At 41.8% G+C, this 19,537-nt stretch overlaps 1 protein-coding gene across 1 annotated transcript in view; it reads right to left on the bottom strand.

Annotated features, from left to right (window-relative positions):
* The window catches only part of LOC139415096 (microtubule-associated protein futsch-like), a 95,749-nt gene extending 79,410 nt beyond the window's left edge, over positions 1 to 16,339 (bottom strand). Inside the window, exons 1-5 of the mRNA XM_071162908.1 lie at positions 15,787 to 16,339; positions 12,361 to 12,570; positions 6,057 to 6,113; positions 3,548 to 3,682; positions 343 to 369 (exon numbers count right to left, since the gene is read on the bottom strand). Coding sequence (XP_071019009.1) covers positions 343 to 369; positions 3,548 to 3,682; positions 6,057 to 6,113; positions 12,361 to 12,570; positions 15,787 to 15,805 — 448 coding nt within the window. The 5' untranslated portion in view covers positions 15,806 to 16,339. The remainder of the gene's footprint in view (positions 1 to 342; positions 370 to 3,547; positions 3,683 to 6,056; positions 6,114 to 12,360; positions 12,571 to 15,786) is intronic.
* Positions 16,340 to 19,537: the final 3,198 nt, after the last annotated feature.

Genomic DNA, 19,537 nt, shown 5'->3' with positions numbered 1-19,537 from the left:
TCTTGCTGAAGGAAACAAGGCTTTGACTTCGAAAGCTTCATTAGTGGCCGGATGAGTGAGATTGTTATCTCAGGCCTTCTAAGCTGTAAAGCCAAGCTCGCGTCCCTCACAGTAACCTGTAGCTGAGTCCTTTCAGGGCACAGGAAGTAGCAGGCAGAAGAGCTAGCATTCACATTGACTGGCAATAGCGCTATTGCCAGGAAGCATTTCTCAAAAAAATTGTTTTTTTTCCCTTTCACAAACATCTATGTTATAAAGAGTATGAAGGAAACAGCTATTATAAAACATTGACGAATAATTTAAAAAGTAAATAAGTAAATTAATAGATACATGAAAACAAACCTTTTTTCTTCACCGGATGTAGCTCACCTGAAAACAGATTGGGGGGATATGTTATTGTAAGAAAGGAACCAACAAAGTAGATCTAGTGAAACATTGATGAAGGCAGAATAAATTATGAATGTGGATCAGAGTGGGAGTAATGCTCTTCTCCAGCTGCAGGCACCTTACTTTTACCTCTTAAAAATCACTAAAGGCGCTAAAGAGTATAAGTCAACTCAATGAGAGGCAGTAGGCTACACAACAACAGCAACAACAGCTTGTACATTTGTTTACTATGAATCTCAGAGCAAAGGTGGATGATTTAGTGAAATGTATTCCTGTGAAAGAGCCTGGGAGTGGTAGCAGAATTATGTCTAACATGTCAGCTGTGTTATGCTAAGTTTGTGTTATGCTAAGTTTGTGAGGAAAACAAGTGTGAACTCCACAGAAGTCAGTAGACAGGTTCAGTTTCTGCAGAGCAGTTTGATTTGACGAGTCAGCCGTTCTTCAAGGGAGATGTGAAAATACACCCACCTCGTTTGTGCTAAACTGGCTCTAGCTATGAATAGCAGATATTCACATTTGGGATTTATTTTTTCTCTCAGAAGTTAAATGAGAGGAAAATGCTAATTCTGAAGGGTGTGTTTGATGTTGTGGGGTGCGTTTTGAAATATACTGTATCTCTAACTGCAGAGAGAAGGAGGTCCTTTCAAACCACATTAGCCTAAGAGATAACGTTACCAGGTTGTATAAATGCATTAAAGCAACAAATAATGTTTAAAGCTTATTTATTTAATAATTTGTTATTTAATGCTATGAATCTGAAGAATTAAGAAGGTGCCAATGCCATGGAGTCACAAAACCTGGACACTATGTTGTGCCTGTATGAGTGGTTAAAGTGTCTACCCTACAGTAAGACAGAAATAGTCTCTGCCCTTTAGATCGTAACTCACAGACAGCTGTCAGACAGCCAGGCAGGTCAGCATCTATCTGCATTTCGTCCAGTGAGCTATGCATAGCCACCGTGGGACAACCCTTTCTTCTTACTTTCTCTGTCCCTATATTCTCCATTTGTCTTGCCCTCCATCCCTCCATAGACTCACTCTCTCCATCATTTAACAGGGAGCAGAGGTCACTGTTACTGTCACTGTCACTGTTACCATATGTGTGTGTGTGTGTGTGTGTGTGTGTGTGTGTGTGTGTGTGTGTGTGTGTGTGTGTGTGTGTGTGTGTGTGTGTGTGTGTGTGTGTGCGTGCGTGCGTGCGTGCGCGCGTGTGTGTGTGCATGTGTGTGTGTGTATGCGTGTCAAGAAGGGATGCAGTGGGTTCAGTTAAACTTTAGTCTGTACGACAAAGACTTCTGTACCTTTGGATGATATTGTAGATGTGTTTGGAGGTATTCCCATGCTGCCATAATGAATGTCTATATGCATTTTGTATTGATGACTAAAATGTGTGCATAATGTGCCTGTTTCATAATAGATGTTTTTAACCACTACTGTACCTTGTAATTCACTCTTTCAGCCTAGGCAGAAAGTATTGCAGATCACCAGATAGCAAATACATTTACATTTTAGCAGACTCTCTTATCCAGAGTGAGTGCCTACATTTTCAGATTATTTATTATTATTATTATTATTTTTGTCCTCTGTGGCAATCGAACCCATAACCCTGGCGATCCTCTCCCAACTAAGCCATACTATCATCTGAAATACCTGCCTTATCAAAGTTACCTATAATATTGTATGCATCCTGATGATGCATAGCACATTATATGTTTTATAAATACAACAATATTACATCAGAAGCTGCCTGGATGACAACTATAAAGTTAATCCATCTGTATGTTTTCATTGATTCACTCCAGCTCTAATTTTGAGTGTGTACATGTGTGTGTACATGTGTGTGTGTGTGTGTGCGTGTGTGTGTGTGTGTGTGTGTGTACGTGTGTTTGTGTTTGTGTTTGTGTTTGTGTTTGTGTGTGTGTGTGTGTGTGTGTGTGTGTGTGTGTGTGTGTGTGTGTGTGTGTGTGTGTGTGTGTGTGTGTGTACATAATACAACTACATTGCTTTCTTCAGTGAGTTACTATTGGGACTGACATTCGTGCTACTCTCCTGCATTCACTTTATTGCACAGCAAAACTATTAGTCAAATCTAAGTGAGGTTTGCTTACATTATTTTGTTGTACTGTAATTCAATAACAGCTGCTGAACTGTACGTGTGGTGCTGCTGTTAAATTAACTATACACATTTGCTTTCCCAAATCACACTGATGTGTGTTCACTTCTCTGCCACAAATCATTACTGTTCCGCAGGAAGTTTGTCCCTGAACTGTGGAACTGTAGTTATCCTCCACACAGGGGTATACTTAGAGCTCCTGTTATAAGAGCTGGTAAATCGCTAGGTTGCCATTGGAAAGGACTATTGATATCAAGTTCCTTCCTGGTTCAATAAGGCTGGTAGAAATATATCTTAATACCCAGCTGAATCACAGGCTAAGCTACGGAATGGAGACTAGCTCCTTGGCTGTTTTAGATGTCCTTTAGCTAACTGTAAACTGTATGTGCTGATGTTGTTGTGAGGGAACATACACTGGTGAGTGTTTTGTAGTGGTGAGTGTGGAGCAAGCCTGGAGATGAGATCTGAGAGAGAGAGAGAGAGAGAGAGAGAGAGAGAGAAGATGTGTGGTTGAATTCAATTTCTTTTTTCACACAGATGTGGTACAGGAGTTAAAGGTATCACGCTGCAGGTCGAGAGCATTGTTCTTCCGTTTCAAAATTCTTCTGTGTGAAAGGCTGGAAAAAAGTGTCCCATTCTTTAGTTTGAAGTTTGGAATGTTGTTATTAGCTCTATGTGGATGGAGCTCTGTATTTAATATGACAATACATCATGTAATATGAGATTTGATAAACAGGCTCAGGTTGATTTGTATGGACCTTCTTTCAACATACTGTGATTTACAGTATATATAGTATTGTGTAGTGTTTAGAGGACCACAGGCTAGCCTTGGAGATAAGCCCGTGGCTGCGCTATGGTTCACAGGTTCTCAGTCTGACAGATTTATCCAGCATCCATGAAGTTGAATGAGGCATGACCTGGCAGGTGACTCATCAAATCAAAGTGGGCTGGCCCTTTTTCTTTTAGAAATACCATGGTGTTCTGTTTGTTATGTTACTGTTGTTGCTGTTATTTGGTCTATTAGTAGGGTAGTATGTGTGAAGTATACCTTCGATTTCCTCCTCCTCCTCAGGTGCTACCAGGTTGGAGGCAAAGGTCAGAAGCAGGTTGCCCCAGCCAGTGGACTCCTCCACCGCCTCGTTCACCACTTTCATGGGATCTGAGCTGATATGCTGAATGCTTCCTGAGAGTGTGGTGAACAGGCTGTGTGAGTTAAGACCCCGCAAAACATAGCTACACACTCACTTCTAGAAACACTCCACTCAAAACTAGACTAAGGAATATTTAAAGAATACTTAGTTACCAATGTATAGAACTGCATTCTGTTATAGACAATAAAATATTAATTTAACAATATGCTGTGCTTAATCTGTCAAATGGAATCCTACACCGTTCACATGTTCTGTATGTAGGTAAATGTATGAGAACAAGCAAATCCCAGCAACGGAATTCATACCCAGAAACAAACAGAAATTATATGAAGATGAATGTGTACATGACTATAAACAATAGCTTGTAACTAAATGACTATAAACATGTGATGTAGTATAACATTCCATCCATGGTCCAATGGGTTACTTCTAACTTCTGCTGGCGTATACACTGTGGAGATGACCACCTGTCTGTCTGTCTGTCTGTCTGTCTGTCTGTCTGTCTGTCTGTCTGTCTGTCTGTCTGTCTGTCTGTCTGTCTGTCTGTCTGTCTGTCTGTACATTTCCATTTAGTCGTAGGTAGAGACACGCAGTAGGAATGACATGCAAACATGCTACAGTACAGACTACAGGACATGTCAGACACCCCTGCCAGCATATTGTGTTAGTAACAACTCTCAGGAGAATCTGACTGACTGGTCTTTAGAGATTGCTCTATAGACTGTTTAGTGCTCATTAGCGAGCAATTACCAAAGCAGTATAATGGATATTCAGAAGAGAGTGGTTATTAGTTATATAATCTATAGTAGTGCTGAATTAGCATGAGTGGGTTAAGGAAACATGGTTAATATAGCCATATTCAATAACTTTTTGTTTCCTGGACTTGAAAATATTTAAGTGGGAATTTATTTTCTATGCAATTCTGAACAAATGGACGTTCCAGCTATCGACAATATCTAAATGCTTATATCAAAGGTATTGAAAGGTACACAATATTGCCGAAAGTATGTGGACACCCCTTCAAATTAGTGGATTCGGCTATTTCAGCCACACCCGTTGCTGACAGGTGTATAAAATCGGGCACACTGCCCTGTAATCTCCATAGACAAACATTGACAGTAAAATGGCCCATACTGAAGAGCACAGTGACTTTCAACGTGGCACAGTCATAGGATGCCACCTTTCCAACAGGTCAGTTCATCAAATTTCTGCCCTGCTAGAGCTGCCCGGTCAACTGTATGTGCTGTAATTGTGATGTGGAAATGTCTAGGAGCAACAACGGCTTAGTTGTGGTAGTCCACACAAGCTCACAGAATGGAACTGGCAAGTGCTGAAACAAGTAGCGCATAAAAATGTCTGTCCTCGGTTGCAACACTCACTACCGACGTCAGCACAAGAACTGTTCGTCTGGAGCTTCATGAAATAGGTTTCCATGGCCAAGCACACAAGCCTAAGATCACCATGTGCAATGCCAAGCAATGGCTGGAGTGGTGTAAAGCTCGCTGCCATTGGACTCTGGAGCAGTAGAAACGCATTCTCTGGAGTGATGAATCACACTTCACCATCTGGCAGTCCGATAGACAAATCTGGGTTTGGCAGATGCCAGGAGAACGATACCCGCTCAAATGCATAGTGCCAACTGTAAATTTTGGTGGAGGAGGAAAAATGGTCAGTGGCTGTTTTTCATGGATCGGCCTAGGCCCCTTGGTTCCAGTGAAGGGAAATCTTAACGCTACAGCATACAATGAAATTCTAGACAATTCTGTGCTTCCAAATTTGTGGCAACTGTTTGGGGAAGGCCCTTTCCTGTTTCAGCATGACAATGCCCCCATGCACAAAGCGAGTAGCATAGAGAAATGGTTTGTCGAGATCAGTGTGGAAGAACTTGACTGGCCTGTACAGAGCCCTGACCTCAACCCCATCAAACATTTTTGGGATAAAATGGAACGCCGACTGCGAGCCAGGCCTAATCGCCCAATATTAGTGTCCGACCTACTGTAACTAATGTGTTTGTGGCTGAATGCAAGCATGGCCCCGCAGCAATGTTCCAACATCTAGTGGAAAGCCTTCCAAGAAGAATGGAGGCTGTTATAGCAACAAAGGGGGACCAACTCCATATTAATGCCCATGATTTTGGAATAAGATGTTTGACCAGCAGGTGTCCATATACCTTTGTCCATGTTGTGTATTTATCATGACATGAGTTAATGGACTAATTAGTTGCTATATTAGTTGTTAATAGTAAATTGTATTATATTTAAATATATATTCTTTAAACAAATATATGAATTCGTTTGATCTACTCCTCTAAAGTTAGTTGCAACGTTAAGTCAACTCAAACTCACTAAGGGCCTCAAAGGCCTCTAATCATCACAACAAAGTTAAAAGCATATTATAATGGCTTGCCTCTAGACCTCCCTGCCTCCTTAATTGCTTTCCTGACAGCGGGAGGTGGGGGGACCCCTGTTAGAAGCAGAGGTATATAAGCAGTGACACAGGGACAGGGACACTGAACAGTCTCCATCACATGCACATGATCAATGTGGGGAGAAGAACAAACTCCACAGTGATGCGTTCTGGGAGGAGGAAACAACCAATGGCACAGAAACACAATTACTCACAATTCACAATCAAAGTATGGTGACAGAAGAAATAAAGGTCATCACAAAGACATTCATCACAATGGAAACAAAGATAGACATGACCATAGTGTAGAGAACACATCAACACACAAAAAGTAAACACCCATAATGCAATAGGTGTGAAAAACGGGAGAGAACAACAAAATGCTGTGCCGTAACTATAACGAGCACAGTATGTCGTTCACTCTTTATTGAATCTGACACACTGTAGCAACACTTGGTTTGACATGTTTTTAACATTTTTATTTAATCCCATTGACTTGATTGATTTGTTCCAAAAGCTAATGTGCAGTTATGACATACTGCTGTGGTTTGTATGATTTGAAGCATACCGATGAAATACTGATTATTCAGTGACATTTGCTTGATTGGCACTTCAACCTACGTCATGTAAATGAACAAATATCCCTCAACACTGTTGCATTTCAACCCCTCTATCTCTATTCTCTGTCGACACTGATTCCTGGAAGGATGACTTCAACTAAATACATAGAAATAAATAACATATTACCCTAAAAGAAGTGGTAAGAAGGCAATGGACTTGGGAGTGGAGTGGAATCAACCTTTCAAACTAAGTCTCTCATTATGGGAAGACTGTGGTTTGTTCTAAAACACATCGCTCTCTCTCTCTCTCTCTCTCTCTCTCTCTCTCTCTCTCTCTCTCTCTCTCTCTCTCTCTCTCTCTCTCTCTTGCTCTCTCTCTCTCTCTCTCTCTCTCTCTCGCTCTCTCTCTCTCTCTCTCTCTCTCTCTCACACACTCTCTCTCTGTAAAGGAAGCAGTGGTGGCATGACAATAGACTTGGTTCAACTCCAATTGGTCGCCTCCCGGGCTATGTGGTGCACATCAAGGGGAATAAAATGTCCTCACAGTCAACACACTCTGCTCATTGTTACAAAATGTCGGCTAAGTATTTAATTTACTGAGTGTTGCCCTTTATTGAAATGTCATGGTGGGACAAATTCCTATTAAAAATGCAGTCATACCCAATTGCTGTCCACTAAATGGCTGTGTTATGGCTAGGTTCATCATTTCCAAGGCCAGCAAAACAAATCCAGTGCCTTCAGAAAGTGGTCTTTCCTCATTTTGTTGTGTTACAGCCTGAATTTCACATGATCAAATGCAGATGTTTTGTCACTGGCCTACACACAATACCCCATAATGTCAAAAATGTTGTTTTTTGCAAAAAAATAAAAATAAATGAAAAGCGGAAATGTCTTGAGTCAATAAGTATTTAACTCCTTTGTTAAGGCTTAACAAATCACGTAATAAGTTGCAGGGACTCACTCTGTGTGCAATAATAGAGTTGAACATTCTTTTTTTTTACTACCTCATCTCTGTAACCCACACATACAATTATCTGAAAGCCCCTCATTCGGGCGGTGAATGGATTCAACCACAAAGACCCAGTAGGTTTTCCAATACCTTGCAAAAAAAGGGCACCTATTGGTTGACGGGTAAAAATAAAAGTTATAAATTGCACTTTGGATGGTGTATCAATACACCCAGTCACTACAAAGACACAGGCGTCCTTCCTACCTCAGTTGCCGGAGAGAAAGGAAACCCCTCAGGGATTTCACAATGAGGCCAATAGTGACTTTAAAACAGTTAGAGAGTTCAATGGCTGTAATAGGAGAAAACTGAGGATGGATCAGCAACATTGTACTTACTCCACAATAATAACCCAATTGACAGAGTGAAAAGAAAGAAGCTACAGAATAAAAAATATTCCAAATCATGCATCCTGTTTGCAACAAGGCACTAAAGTAATACTGCAAAGAATTTGTCAAAGCAACTAACTTTTTGTCCTGAATACAAATTCTAATATATATTTTCAAGCATAGTGGTGGCTGCATCATGTTATGGGCATGCTTGTAATCGTTGCGGACTGGGGAGTTTTTCAGAATAAAAAATAAACACAGGCAAAATCCTAGAGGAAAACCTGGTTCAATTTTCTTTCCACCAAACACTGGGAGATGAATTCACCTTTCAGCAGGACAAGGCCAAATCTACACTGGAGTTGCTTACCAAGAAGACAGTAAATGTTCCTGAATGGCCGAGTTACAGTTTTCACTTAATGGCCAAGTTACAGTTTTCACTTAAATCTATGGCAAGACCTGAAAATGGTTGTCTAGGAATGATCAACAACCAATTTGACAGAGCTTGAAGAATTTCAAAAATAATAATCTGAAAATGTTGCACATCCAGGTGTGGAAAGCTCTTAGAGACATACCCAGAATGACTCACAGCTGTAATTTCTGCCAAGAGTGCTTCTACAAAGTATTGACCCAGGGGTGTGAATACTTATGTAAATGAGATATTTCTGTGTTTTATTTTCAATAAATTTGCAAACATTTCTAAAAACATGTTTTCACTTTGTCATGATGGGGTATTGTGTGTAAATAGGTGAGAGAAACAATTTGTCACGAACGTCGTCAGGGAAATGACCGGACCAAGGTGCAGCGTGGTGAGCGTACATTATACTTTATTTTAAAGTCGGCAACAAAACAAGAAACAACCAAAAACTAACGTGAAGCTTACTAGGGCTATACAGGCCACTAACGAAGTCAACCACCCACAACTAGGTGGAAAAACAGGCTGCCTAAGTATGTTTCCTAATCAGAGACAACGATAGACAGTTGTCCCCGATTGAGAACCATACCCGGTTACAACATAGAAATAAAGAAAACATAGAAATAAAGAAACTAGAATGCCCACGCAAGTCACAAGACACAATTTAATACATTTTGAATTCAGGCTGTAACACAACAAAACGTGGAATAAGTCAAAGGGTATGAATACTTTCTCATCACACTGTATTCTGTCTCAGGGCATACATATTTGGTATGAAATTATGAGTGGCATGTCCTTTAAATTCCAATGTCTCTGGCAGTCTCTTTTCTAACAGTGAGGGGTTCAAATGAAAAAAGAGGACCAGTCTATGAGGGAGTCTAGTGACACAGTCATCCTTCACAGAGAGAGATGATACCACTCAATATCCTACAGGTGACCAAGTGCTACAGTAGCTACCTGTCCTGACAGACGGTTCTTAAAAGCAAGGACATGAGACTTGCTTTCAGTATTACTGTGATTCAGCATGTCGTCAAAGATTGTGGCTTCAAAGGCACTTTTTTAAAAGATTTATATGATATCGGTATATTTACATTTACATTATACTGTATGTGTACAAATTCTACTCACGCCAAAAAGTGTTAAGAATTGATATTTGTTATTTTTGGTCCTCTAGTAATTGTCTATTTTTGTTCTTTCATGGGTTCATCGATGATGCCATGGTTTTGTGTGGTGATTATCACCCTCCCATGTTGTCCTGGTGCCATACAGTATCCCCTGGGATAATTTTTACCAACCTTAACCCCCCTTCCCTAATCGAATTTAGGGATGTGTGACCCCAATGTAGCCCCTTTGTTTTCATTAATAAGGCTACTGTTTAAGAAATTGGTTTAGGGTATAGTTTAGCTGTAGTTTGACTAGTAACACCTAATAAATACAATTTTTATACTTATGCCAAGGCTGAGAGGCTTCGGTAGAAATAGCCACAGCCTCAATTTCTTCCCATTATTTCACATGGAATGGTTTAGGAGGTCATTCCTCCATAGATGACCATCGGTATTGGCCACATTCAATGCTCGTTATTATGCATTGTAGATGAAATCTATATCTCTCCTTGCAGGCTTATCTGCGTCACACAATATTGAATCAGAAATATTAAAACACATCAGATTGGTGTCTCCTTCTCAACAGCAGCACTCAGTCAAAGAGAAAGACATTCTGCATGATCTCTATTTAATACAATACAGTTAACAACACAGACTGATGTGGTTTCAGTGTACGATTATTTTTTATTCATTTATTTTATTTCACATTTATTTAACCAGGTAGCCCTGTTGAGAGGAAGTTTCCAACTGCGACCTGGCCAAGATAAGCAAAGCAGTGCGACAAAAACAACAACACAGAGTTACACATGGGATAAACAAACATACAGTCAATTACACAATAGAAAAATCTGTACACAGTGTGTGCAAATGAAGTAAGGAGGTAAGGCAATAAATAGGCCAATAGTGGAAAAGTAATTGCAATTTAGCAATTTACACTGGATTGATATATGTGCAGATGAGGATGTGTAAGTAGAAATACTGGTGTGAAGAAGAGCAGAAAAAGAAATGTGGGGATGAGGTAGGTAGTTGGTTGGATGGGATATTTACAGATGGGCTATGTACAGCTGCAGCGATTGGTAAGCTGCTCTGACAGCTGACGCTTAAAGTTAGTAAGGGAGATATAAGTCTCCAACTTCAGTGATTTTTGCAATTCGTTCCAGTCATTGGCAGCAGAAAACTGGAAGGAAAGGCAGCCAAATGAGGTGTTGGCTTTGGGGATGACCAGTGAAATATACCCGCTGGAGAGCGCGCTACGGGTGGGTGTTGCTATGGTGACCAGTGAGCTGAGGTAAGGCGGAGCTTTACCTAGCAAAGACCAATAGATGGCCTGTAGCCAGTAGGTTTGGCAACAAAAATGTGGCGAGGACCAGCCAACAAGAGCATACAGATTGCAGTGGTGCGTAGTATATGGGGCTTTTGGGACAAAACGGATGGCACTGTGATAGACTGAATACAATTCGCTGAGTAGAGTGTTGTAGTTAGTGAACCAGGTGAAGCAGTCATTAGAGAAACCAAGGCTGTTGAGTCTGCCGATAAGAACACGGTGATTGACATAGTCAAAAGCCTTGGCCAGGTCGATGAAGACGGCTGCACAGTACTGTCTTTTATCGATGGCGGTTATGCTATCATTTAGGACCTTGAGCGTGGCTGAGGTGCACCCGTGACCAGCTCAGAAACATAGCGGAGAAGGTGTTAGCATGAAGGCAATTGTGTATAAATTGAGATAGAAAAGTAAACTAAATTGACAGTTGTAAGTTATCATAAGCCGGATGCATGAGAGCAATTGTCACACAATTTAATGGGATGATTTTGCCTGGAAATAAGCCCTTAAAAACACTGTCAAATAAATCACTTAAGACTTAAAAGCTCATGTGAAGACTAATAGTGAATTCAGGTGAAAATATAGTTTTTTTGTCCTTTAATTGTGGTCTATTTTGCTCTATTACTTAAGCTGCACAAAAAAAACAAGCAAAACTCAAATTATTTTATTGTTGAGATTGAGCTATTGAAGACATTTAAACTATTTATGGAAAGATTAAGAAATATTTGCAGCTTTCTATTCAATAGCACCGACAAGCGTTTGAAACTGTAATGAACTATATTAATCACAAGTCTGTGATACAATAACATCCCTACTGACTGAAGCAAAGCATCTCAAATCGTATCTACCAGTACATATTTTGACTCATCCAAAAGTAAGCTATTTCACTCAAAGCTGTTTGACTGGGACAGGGCATGGCTATTTCTGCTCACCCTCTCTCAGATAACTGTTGACTGTAACCGAACACAGCTGCTGCTGATAGTTCCCAGGCACAGTAAACTGCAATGCTACACCCTATCTGTCTTTGTCACTGTCGGTCCTATCAGTAACCAGCCAATGAGCTCCCGGCTACCCTGAGAGCCCGCACACCGTTGGTAGGGCAGTGGCACTTCAGATAAAGTAGTGCCAGCCTGGAAACAACAAGCTACTGGGCCTTATCCTGCTCCCTGAGCTCACTGCATCCCACATCGGCTGTTTAAGCCATTATCCATGACCTTGTTTCACCCAGGCTAAATGTTAAGGCTAAATTAATGAACAAACCTGAGTAGAGGGGCTGTTTATAATTGGACCAAATCTATATCCACATCATTAAAAACCAAAGCCTAAATGACCAAGATGGATGATAACTCAATGCATGATGCATCACATAAACTACTGAGCAGCACTAGCCCCTTTTCATCCTAATTAGTACAAAGGAAAGAGGAAGTCTAGCTCTAACCTACAGAGGCCTTTGAGGAATAAGGTAGAATCCTAATGCAAAGAATAAGTCTAAACTTGAACCTAACACAGACCTAGAAGTAGCATCCCAATGCATGATGGGTGGGAGCAGTAGGGGGACAGGTTCAGGACCTACCTGTGATTCCCTTGTAGTCCATCAGGTCAAACATGATGATGGCCACGCAGGACCAGGTGATGACCAGGGCTAGGACCAGGATCCAGGCCATGGGGGAACTGAAGGTGGTGTACAGGTCGTCAGTCACGGTCCTCTTAGACACCCTGACTAGGGGCTGTCCTGCCTCCCCGTTTTTGCTCTCTATGACCATGGTTGTGGTGGAGGATCGCGCTGGAAGAAAATAACCAAAGATAGGTTGGTGGCCTGATGCTGAACCAACCACGAAGACCAAGTGATTGGTTGAGTTTGTTTGTGATTAAACTGCACTGAGACAAGTTTCTCTCAGGTGAATAGCTAGACTGTGAAGGTACTGTATTGTAGTATACATGGTGCACAGTGTCAAAGTAATCTAATGTCTTGTATGGAATGTGTTGTCTCTGTGATCTTTGACTTAGCCATAAAAAAAACATCTCTACAAATTAATATACATCTCTGTAAAGCGGTGGATTTGGTGTTAAATGGAGAGAGCTTCCTTACAAACAAAATATATGACCTTTATGTGCGCCATTCATTTGACAAGGCTACTCATCGATTTACCCGAATGTGGCAGACTAGGTCAGAACAAGCCATTGATTGTTGTGCAGCTGCAGTAGTTAGAATGCAGTGTTCATTTTCTCAAATTTTATATGCTGCTGTAAAATCAGGTCGGTGCAAATCAGAGAGAAGCCCTGGCTTGCGACATGGTCTCCGGTGTTTTCTCTGAATCGGCCCATGACAGCGATAGTATCCAACTGAAATGCTGCTCCAGCCATCATGATTTGTGTGCATGCATGTGTATGGATGCATGTACAGTACCAGTCAAAGTTAGGACACACCTACTAATTCAAGGGTTTTTCTGTATTTTTACTATTTTCTACATTGTAGAATAGTAGTGAAGACATCAAAACAATGAAATAATACACATGGAATATATTTTATATTTGAAGTTCTTCAAAGTAGCCACCCTTTGCCTTGATGACAGCTTTGCACACTCTTGGCATTCTCTCAACCAGCTTCACGAGGAATGCTTTTCTAACAGTCTTGAAGGTGTTCCCACATGCTGAGCACATGTTGGCTGCTTTTCCTTCACTCTGCGGTCCAACTCATCCCAAACACTCTCAATTGGGTTGAGGTCAGGTGATTGTAGAGGCCAGGTGATCTGATGCAGCACTCCATCACTCTCCTTCTTGGTCAAATAGCCCTTACACAGCCTGGAGGTGTGTTGGGTCATTGTCCAGTTGAAAAACAAATGATAGTCCTACTAAGCGCAAACTAGATGGGATGATGTGTCACTACAGAATGATGTGGCAGCCATGCTGGTTAATTGTGCTTTGAATTCTAAATAAATGACAGACAGTGTCACCAGCAAAGCACCCCCACACCATCACACCTCCTCCTCCATGGAGATAATCACATACTGTGTGTCAAAGGACAGGTTTCCACCGGTCAATGACCATTGCTTGTGTTTATTGGCCCAAGCAAGTCTCTTCTTATCGGTGTCCTTTAGTAGTGGTGTCTTTGCAGCAATTTGACCATGAAGGCCAAATTCACACAGTGTACTCTGAACAGTTGATGTTGAGATGGGTCTGTCACTTGAACTCTGTGAAGCATTTATTTGTGCTGAAATCTGAGGTGCAGTTAATTCTAACAAACTTTTTCTCTATAGCAGAGGCAACTCTGGGTCTTCCGTTCCTGTGGCGGTCCTTATGAGAGACAGTTTCATCATAGCACTTGATGGTTTTTTGCATCTGCGCTGGAAGAAACTTTCAAAGTTCTTGAAAATGTCTGTATTGGCTGACCTTCATGTCTTAAAGGGCTGTCATTTCTCTTTGCTTATTTGAGCTGTTCTTGCCATAATATGGACTTTGTCTTTTACCAAATAGAACGATCTTCTGCATACCACCCCTACCTTGTCACAACACAACAGATTGGCTCAAACGCTTAAGAAGGAAAGAAATTCCACAAATTAATTTTTAACAAGGCACACCTGTTAATTGAAATGCATTCCAGGTGACTACCTCATGAAGCTGGTTGAGAGAATGCCAAGAGCGTGCAAAGCTGTCATCAAGGCAAAGGGTGGCTACTTTGAAGAATCTCAAATATGACTTTTTTGGTTACTACATGATTCCATGTGTGTTATTTCATAGTTTTGATGTATTCAACATTATTCTACAATGTAGAAAATAGTCAAAACAAAGAAAAGTAGGTGATGAGTAGGTGTGTCCAAACGTTTGACTGGTACTGTAGGTCAGTGAGTGTGAAAGAGACAGAAAGAACGAAAGAGAGAGAGAGAGAGAGAGAGAGAGAGAGAGAGAGAGAGTGAGTGCTTGTGCATGTGCTTGTGCATGTGTATTTGTCCAGCCTGGCCCAGTGTGGGATCAGGCCACCTGTTGGCTCTCTTCACCATTGCCTGCACCCCGTTGTCAGCCAAGGGGGATTATTGGGTACCCATGTCCCCTCAAACTGCTGACTCAAGAGGCTCTGCAGACAGACACCATATGTCCGGCTTCCTCTCACTTTGATTCAACAAAAAAACAATACACAAGTCATACTGTGACTTGAACAGTATGTGTGTGTGTGTGTGTGTGTGTGTGTGTGTGTGTGTGTGTGTGTGTGTGTGTGTGCGTGTGTGTGTGTGTGTGTGTGTGTGTGTGTGTCTGGTATGTGCACTTGAGTGTGTTTGTCAGGTTTACAGTAATGGTATTCACAGTATGGTATTATCCTGGACTCCAGGATTGTGTGGAGGGGATAGTGATGGAATACATCACACAAATATGCTGTGTTGTTAAACATGTATGAAGCTCCAACACATCTACTTTCCTTCTCTCATGACCCATCGCTGCCTGAAGTTGACGTTCCTGTCTTGGGAACCCTTTGTAGATATCCATGACAACTAATCTCAGGACAGTAATAGAGTCAGATAGAGTCAGCCAACAAAACTGATCTGCTTTATCCTCTCCTGGGTGCTCTCAAAATAGTCCCTTCTAGGTCAATTTTAAGTTTTGTCACCCTGGCTCAGGTTAAATCAAATCTGAGCCAGGTACTCGAACTGACTGAGGGAAAACAAGGTACACCAGAAATAATTATTAGTTTGATTCCCAAAAGTCAGATGACGTCTGTAACAGTAATAATGGAGGTGGATTATGCACCTTAAGTGCAAGACACTTAAAGCCGTGCTATCATCACAACTGTTTCAAGGCTCCAGAGCAAATAGCCAGTATGATATGCTACATGATATCCAGTATTTTTAGAAGCCGCCAATCATGAGATTCCTTTACAGAGCAGGTTCCAAAATGTCTGCTGAGCTATGTTACACATCTGCTTTTAACATTTAAAATAACAAATTAAGTTACCCATAATAAGGAAGTAAAATGTAAAGACATACTTAGACTTGTGTAGATACTGTACCTTCGACTCCCTCAGTCATGCTGGTTTGAATATGTAATTTCAGCAATTAATCCCTTAGGGCAACAACAACAAAAAAGTTGACGAGAAAAAAAATAACATGGACTGCCACCTCCCTAATCCTGTTTGAGTCCTGATCGTCAAGGATGAGTCCCTGCACAGAGCCCCTACAAGGAAGAACGGCCACAACCAAAAGATATTACAACTGGTGTCTGGACTGGATGTTCAATTCCCCTGAAGATGAAAAAGGATAAATATACCAAAGGGAAGGTTCTCTGAAGAGGGTCAATTAAAGTCCAGGAGGGGGAGAGCAAAAGTTGAGGAGGAAAAAAGTTCCAGGGCTGACCAGAGGAGAGGTGCAGATGCAGCCTAAAAGTTTTCCCTGCCCATGATGGGTGTAGATCAGGAAGCACATAGGACAGGAGGGGGGCTTCAATGTAACCGTAGCCCAGGCTATTCTGCCCTGCCTGGGTTATTTTTAGAGCTAGCCACACCAGCTGTATTCTGCTTTGCCTTTTTAGGCTAGGGGCGTGACCCCCTCCAACAGACCTGTACTGTCATGGAGTGGGGAGCAGAAGGGGCATAAGTATTCCTCTCCTGAACAGCCCCCTCCCTCTGCTGGCCTGGGAATGGGACTGGCAGACACGCAAGTCACGTCACTCACAGTGGAGTGTCCACAGGCAGGAAACTGAGGAAGATGTTTTTAAAGCTGATCTTGATTTAAAAAATAATAATACAAATTAAATAATAATAAAAGTCACAGTCCGGAGCTGTTCATCTGTCACAGGATGCCAGGCTGATTGCAGGCAAAGTGCTTTGTTTACCTTTGTGAACATGAAATAAAAGATACAGACTGGATTTACTGCCCTTTGGGACTGCATTACCTGTGAAGCGCTGTGCCCACATTATTATCTGGGTGCCAGCTGGGTCAGTCACTGCCCACTCAACAGACTGGCACCTGGCAGCCTGATTTAGGCATGGTTAGTCCAATTATTCATAGATTATCTTTACAACTGTAAGACCAAAGCATATCTGATATGATGGTTGGAATATAACCACTGACATTGTATGATTTCCAGATTCATGTACATCTCAAAACATGAATCAAAGTCACAACAGAAATCCACGACAACGGATGCTGCTGTTTGATTTTGTCCGTCAAATGCCCCACAAATCTGGAGGAAAAATGTTACAAATGTAAAATGTAATGCACTTGATCTTTCGGGAAGAAATGTCATGCATTTTAACCTCCCTCCTCTCTTGGCAACCACACACCTCTGCTGAGAAGCCTTTTTGACAAGCTAAAGCAGTTTAACTGCTGCCTGATCCCTGAGCCCACATAAAGGGCTGAAAAGACACATTACATATGAGGATGTTGAGTAGAGTATCCTATGAGATTTTTTTACAAAGAGATGGACATGTATGTGTGATCTACACAGCGATCTGTCTTTTGATTCAAATGTGCAGATATTCAGACTAGAGACAAATAAAAAATAGAATTTTGTCTTAACATGTCGTTATTCCTCCATAACTAGTAACAGTCATTATATTGATAGCATTGCACAGTCAGCTACCACTGTTGAGATAAAACAGAGAGGCCTGCTGATGAAATCGTGTGCAATCAGGGGGAAAAACATCTCACCATGCAGAGTGACGCACTGTTGTGCTGGGCACACACTGATGTTTACAACCACTGCCTTTCTTACAGATCTACTATGACACCTTCAGGCACACTTCAGGCACACTTCAAAACCTCAAAAGTGTTTTGAGAACTTTCGAGAACTATAAATCATGTCCTAGTGATAGACCCAAATGTGGGACCACTATAACCACCGCTCAATCAGTCTTACAGCATAATACTCTCAATGCAACTCTATCTCCATTGCTGCCTATGTCATACATTAGTTTAAAAAAAGCCTTCCACGAAATTGATGAAAGAAATGCAAACATTGCAAGCATGTAATGACAGAAGTTAGGCTAAAACTAGAAAAGTATATTTCCTGAAGAAAATAGGGTGTGGATTCATGGTTTTGAAACAAGTTATAGTAGTGGTATTGACTGCAGTAGTACATGACATTTTGGATTGGTGTCTCTAGCTTGAACAGTTCATTAGTTACTACTAGTGTGTTATTTTATGCTAATGTATGCACATTTCTACAGTTATAGTTTATACTTTATAAAGTAAAAAAATAAATCAAGTTAGGATAGCCTGAACATTATAAAGTTGGACTTGTAGCCTAAATGGAAAACAATATTGATGGAAATATTGATTGATTGGAGTGATTGGTCAATTGGTTGATTGATGAGATGGAATATCCTGAACATGAGAAAGTTGGTCTGGTGTCTCTAGCTTGAAAGGTTCAAGAGTTACTTAAGCTTATAAGAAATCCCACTATGTCCTACGACGAACCATCAAACAGGCAAAGCGTCAATACAGGAATAAGATTGAATCGTACTACACCGGCTCAGACTCTCGTCAGATGTGGCAGGGCTTGCAAACTATTACAGACTACTACTACAGCTGTCCAGTGACACGAGCCTATCAGACGAGCTAAAATACTTCTAGGCTTGCTTAGAGGCAAGCAACACTGAGACATGCATGAGAGCATCAGCTGTTCCGGACAACTGTGTGATCACGCTCTCCGCAGCCGATGTGAGTAAGACCTTTAAACAGGTCAACATTCACAAGACCACAGGGCCAGACGGATTACCAGGACGTGTACTCTCAGCATGCGCTGACCAAGTGGCAAGTGTCTTCACTGACATGTTCAACCTCTCCCTGAGTCTGTAATACCAACATGAAGAACGCTAAGGTAACCTGCCAAAATTACTACCGACCCGTAGCACTCATGTCTGTAGCCATGAAGTGCTTTGAAAGGCTGGTCATGGCTCACATCAACACCATCATCCCAGAAACAGATCCACAGGTGATGCAATCTCTATTGCACTCCACACTGCCCTTCCCCACCTGGACAAAAGGAATACCTATGTGAGAATGCTATTCATTGACTACAGCTCAGCGTTCATCACCATAGTGCCCTCAAAGATCATCACTAAGCTATGGACCCTGGGACTAACACCTCCCTCTGCAATTGGATCCTGGACTTCCTGACGGGCCGCCACCAGGTGGTAAGGGTTGGTAACAACACATGCGACACGCTGCTCCTCAACACGGGGGCCCCTCAGGGGTGCGTGCTCAGTCCACCTCCTATACTCCCTGTTCACTCATGACTCTAGGGACAGGCACGACTCCAACACCATCATTAAGTATGCCTATGACACAACAGTGATAGGCCTGATCACCGATAACGATGAGACATCTTATAGGGAGGAGGTCAGAGACCTGGCCGTGTAGTGCCAGGACAACAACCTCTCCCTCAACGTGATCAAGACAAAGGAGATGACTGTGGACTACAGGAAAAGGAGGACCAACGGGGATGTAGTGAAGCAGGTTGAGAGCTTCAAGTTCCTTGGTGTCCACATCACCAAACTAAAATGGTCCAAGCCCACCAAGACAATCGTGAAGAGGGCACAACAAAACCTATTCCCCCCCAGGATTGGCATGGGTCCTCAGATCCTCAAAAGGTTCTACTGCTGCACCATCGAGAGCATCCTGACCGGTTGCATCACTGCCTGGTACTACTCGGCCTCCGACTGCGAGGCACTACAGAGATGTAGTGTGTACGGCCCAGTACATCACTGGCGCCAAGCTACCTGCCATTCAGGACCTCTATACCAGGTGGTGTCAGATGAA

This window comes from Oncorhynchus clarkii, chromosome 8 (genome assembly GCF_045791955.1).
Source record: "Oncorhynchus clarkii lewisi isolate Uvic-CL-2024 chromosome 8, UVic_Ocla_1.0, whole genome shotgun sequence".
NCBI classification, from domain to species: domain Eukaryota; kingdom Metazoa; phylum Chordata; class Actinopteri; order Salmoniformes; family Salmonidae; genus Oncorhynchus; species Oncorhynchus clarkii.
This window is presented reverse-complemented; position numbering and strand designations above follow the sequence as displayed.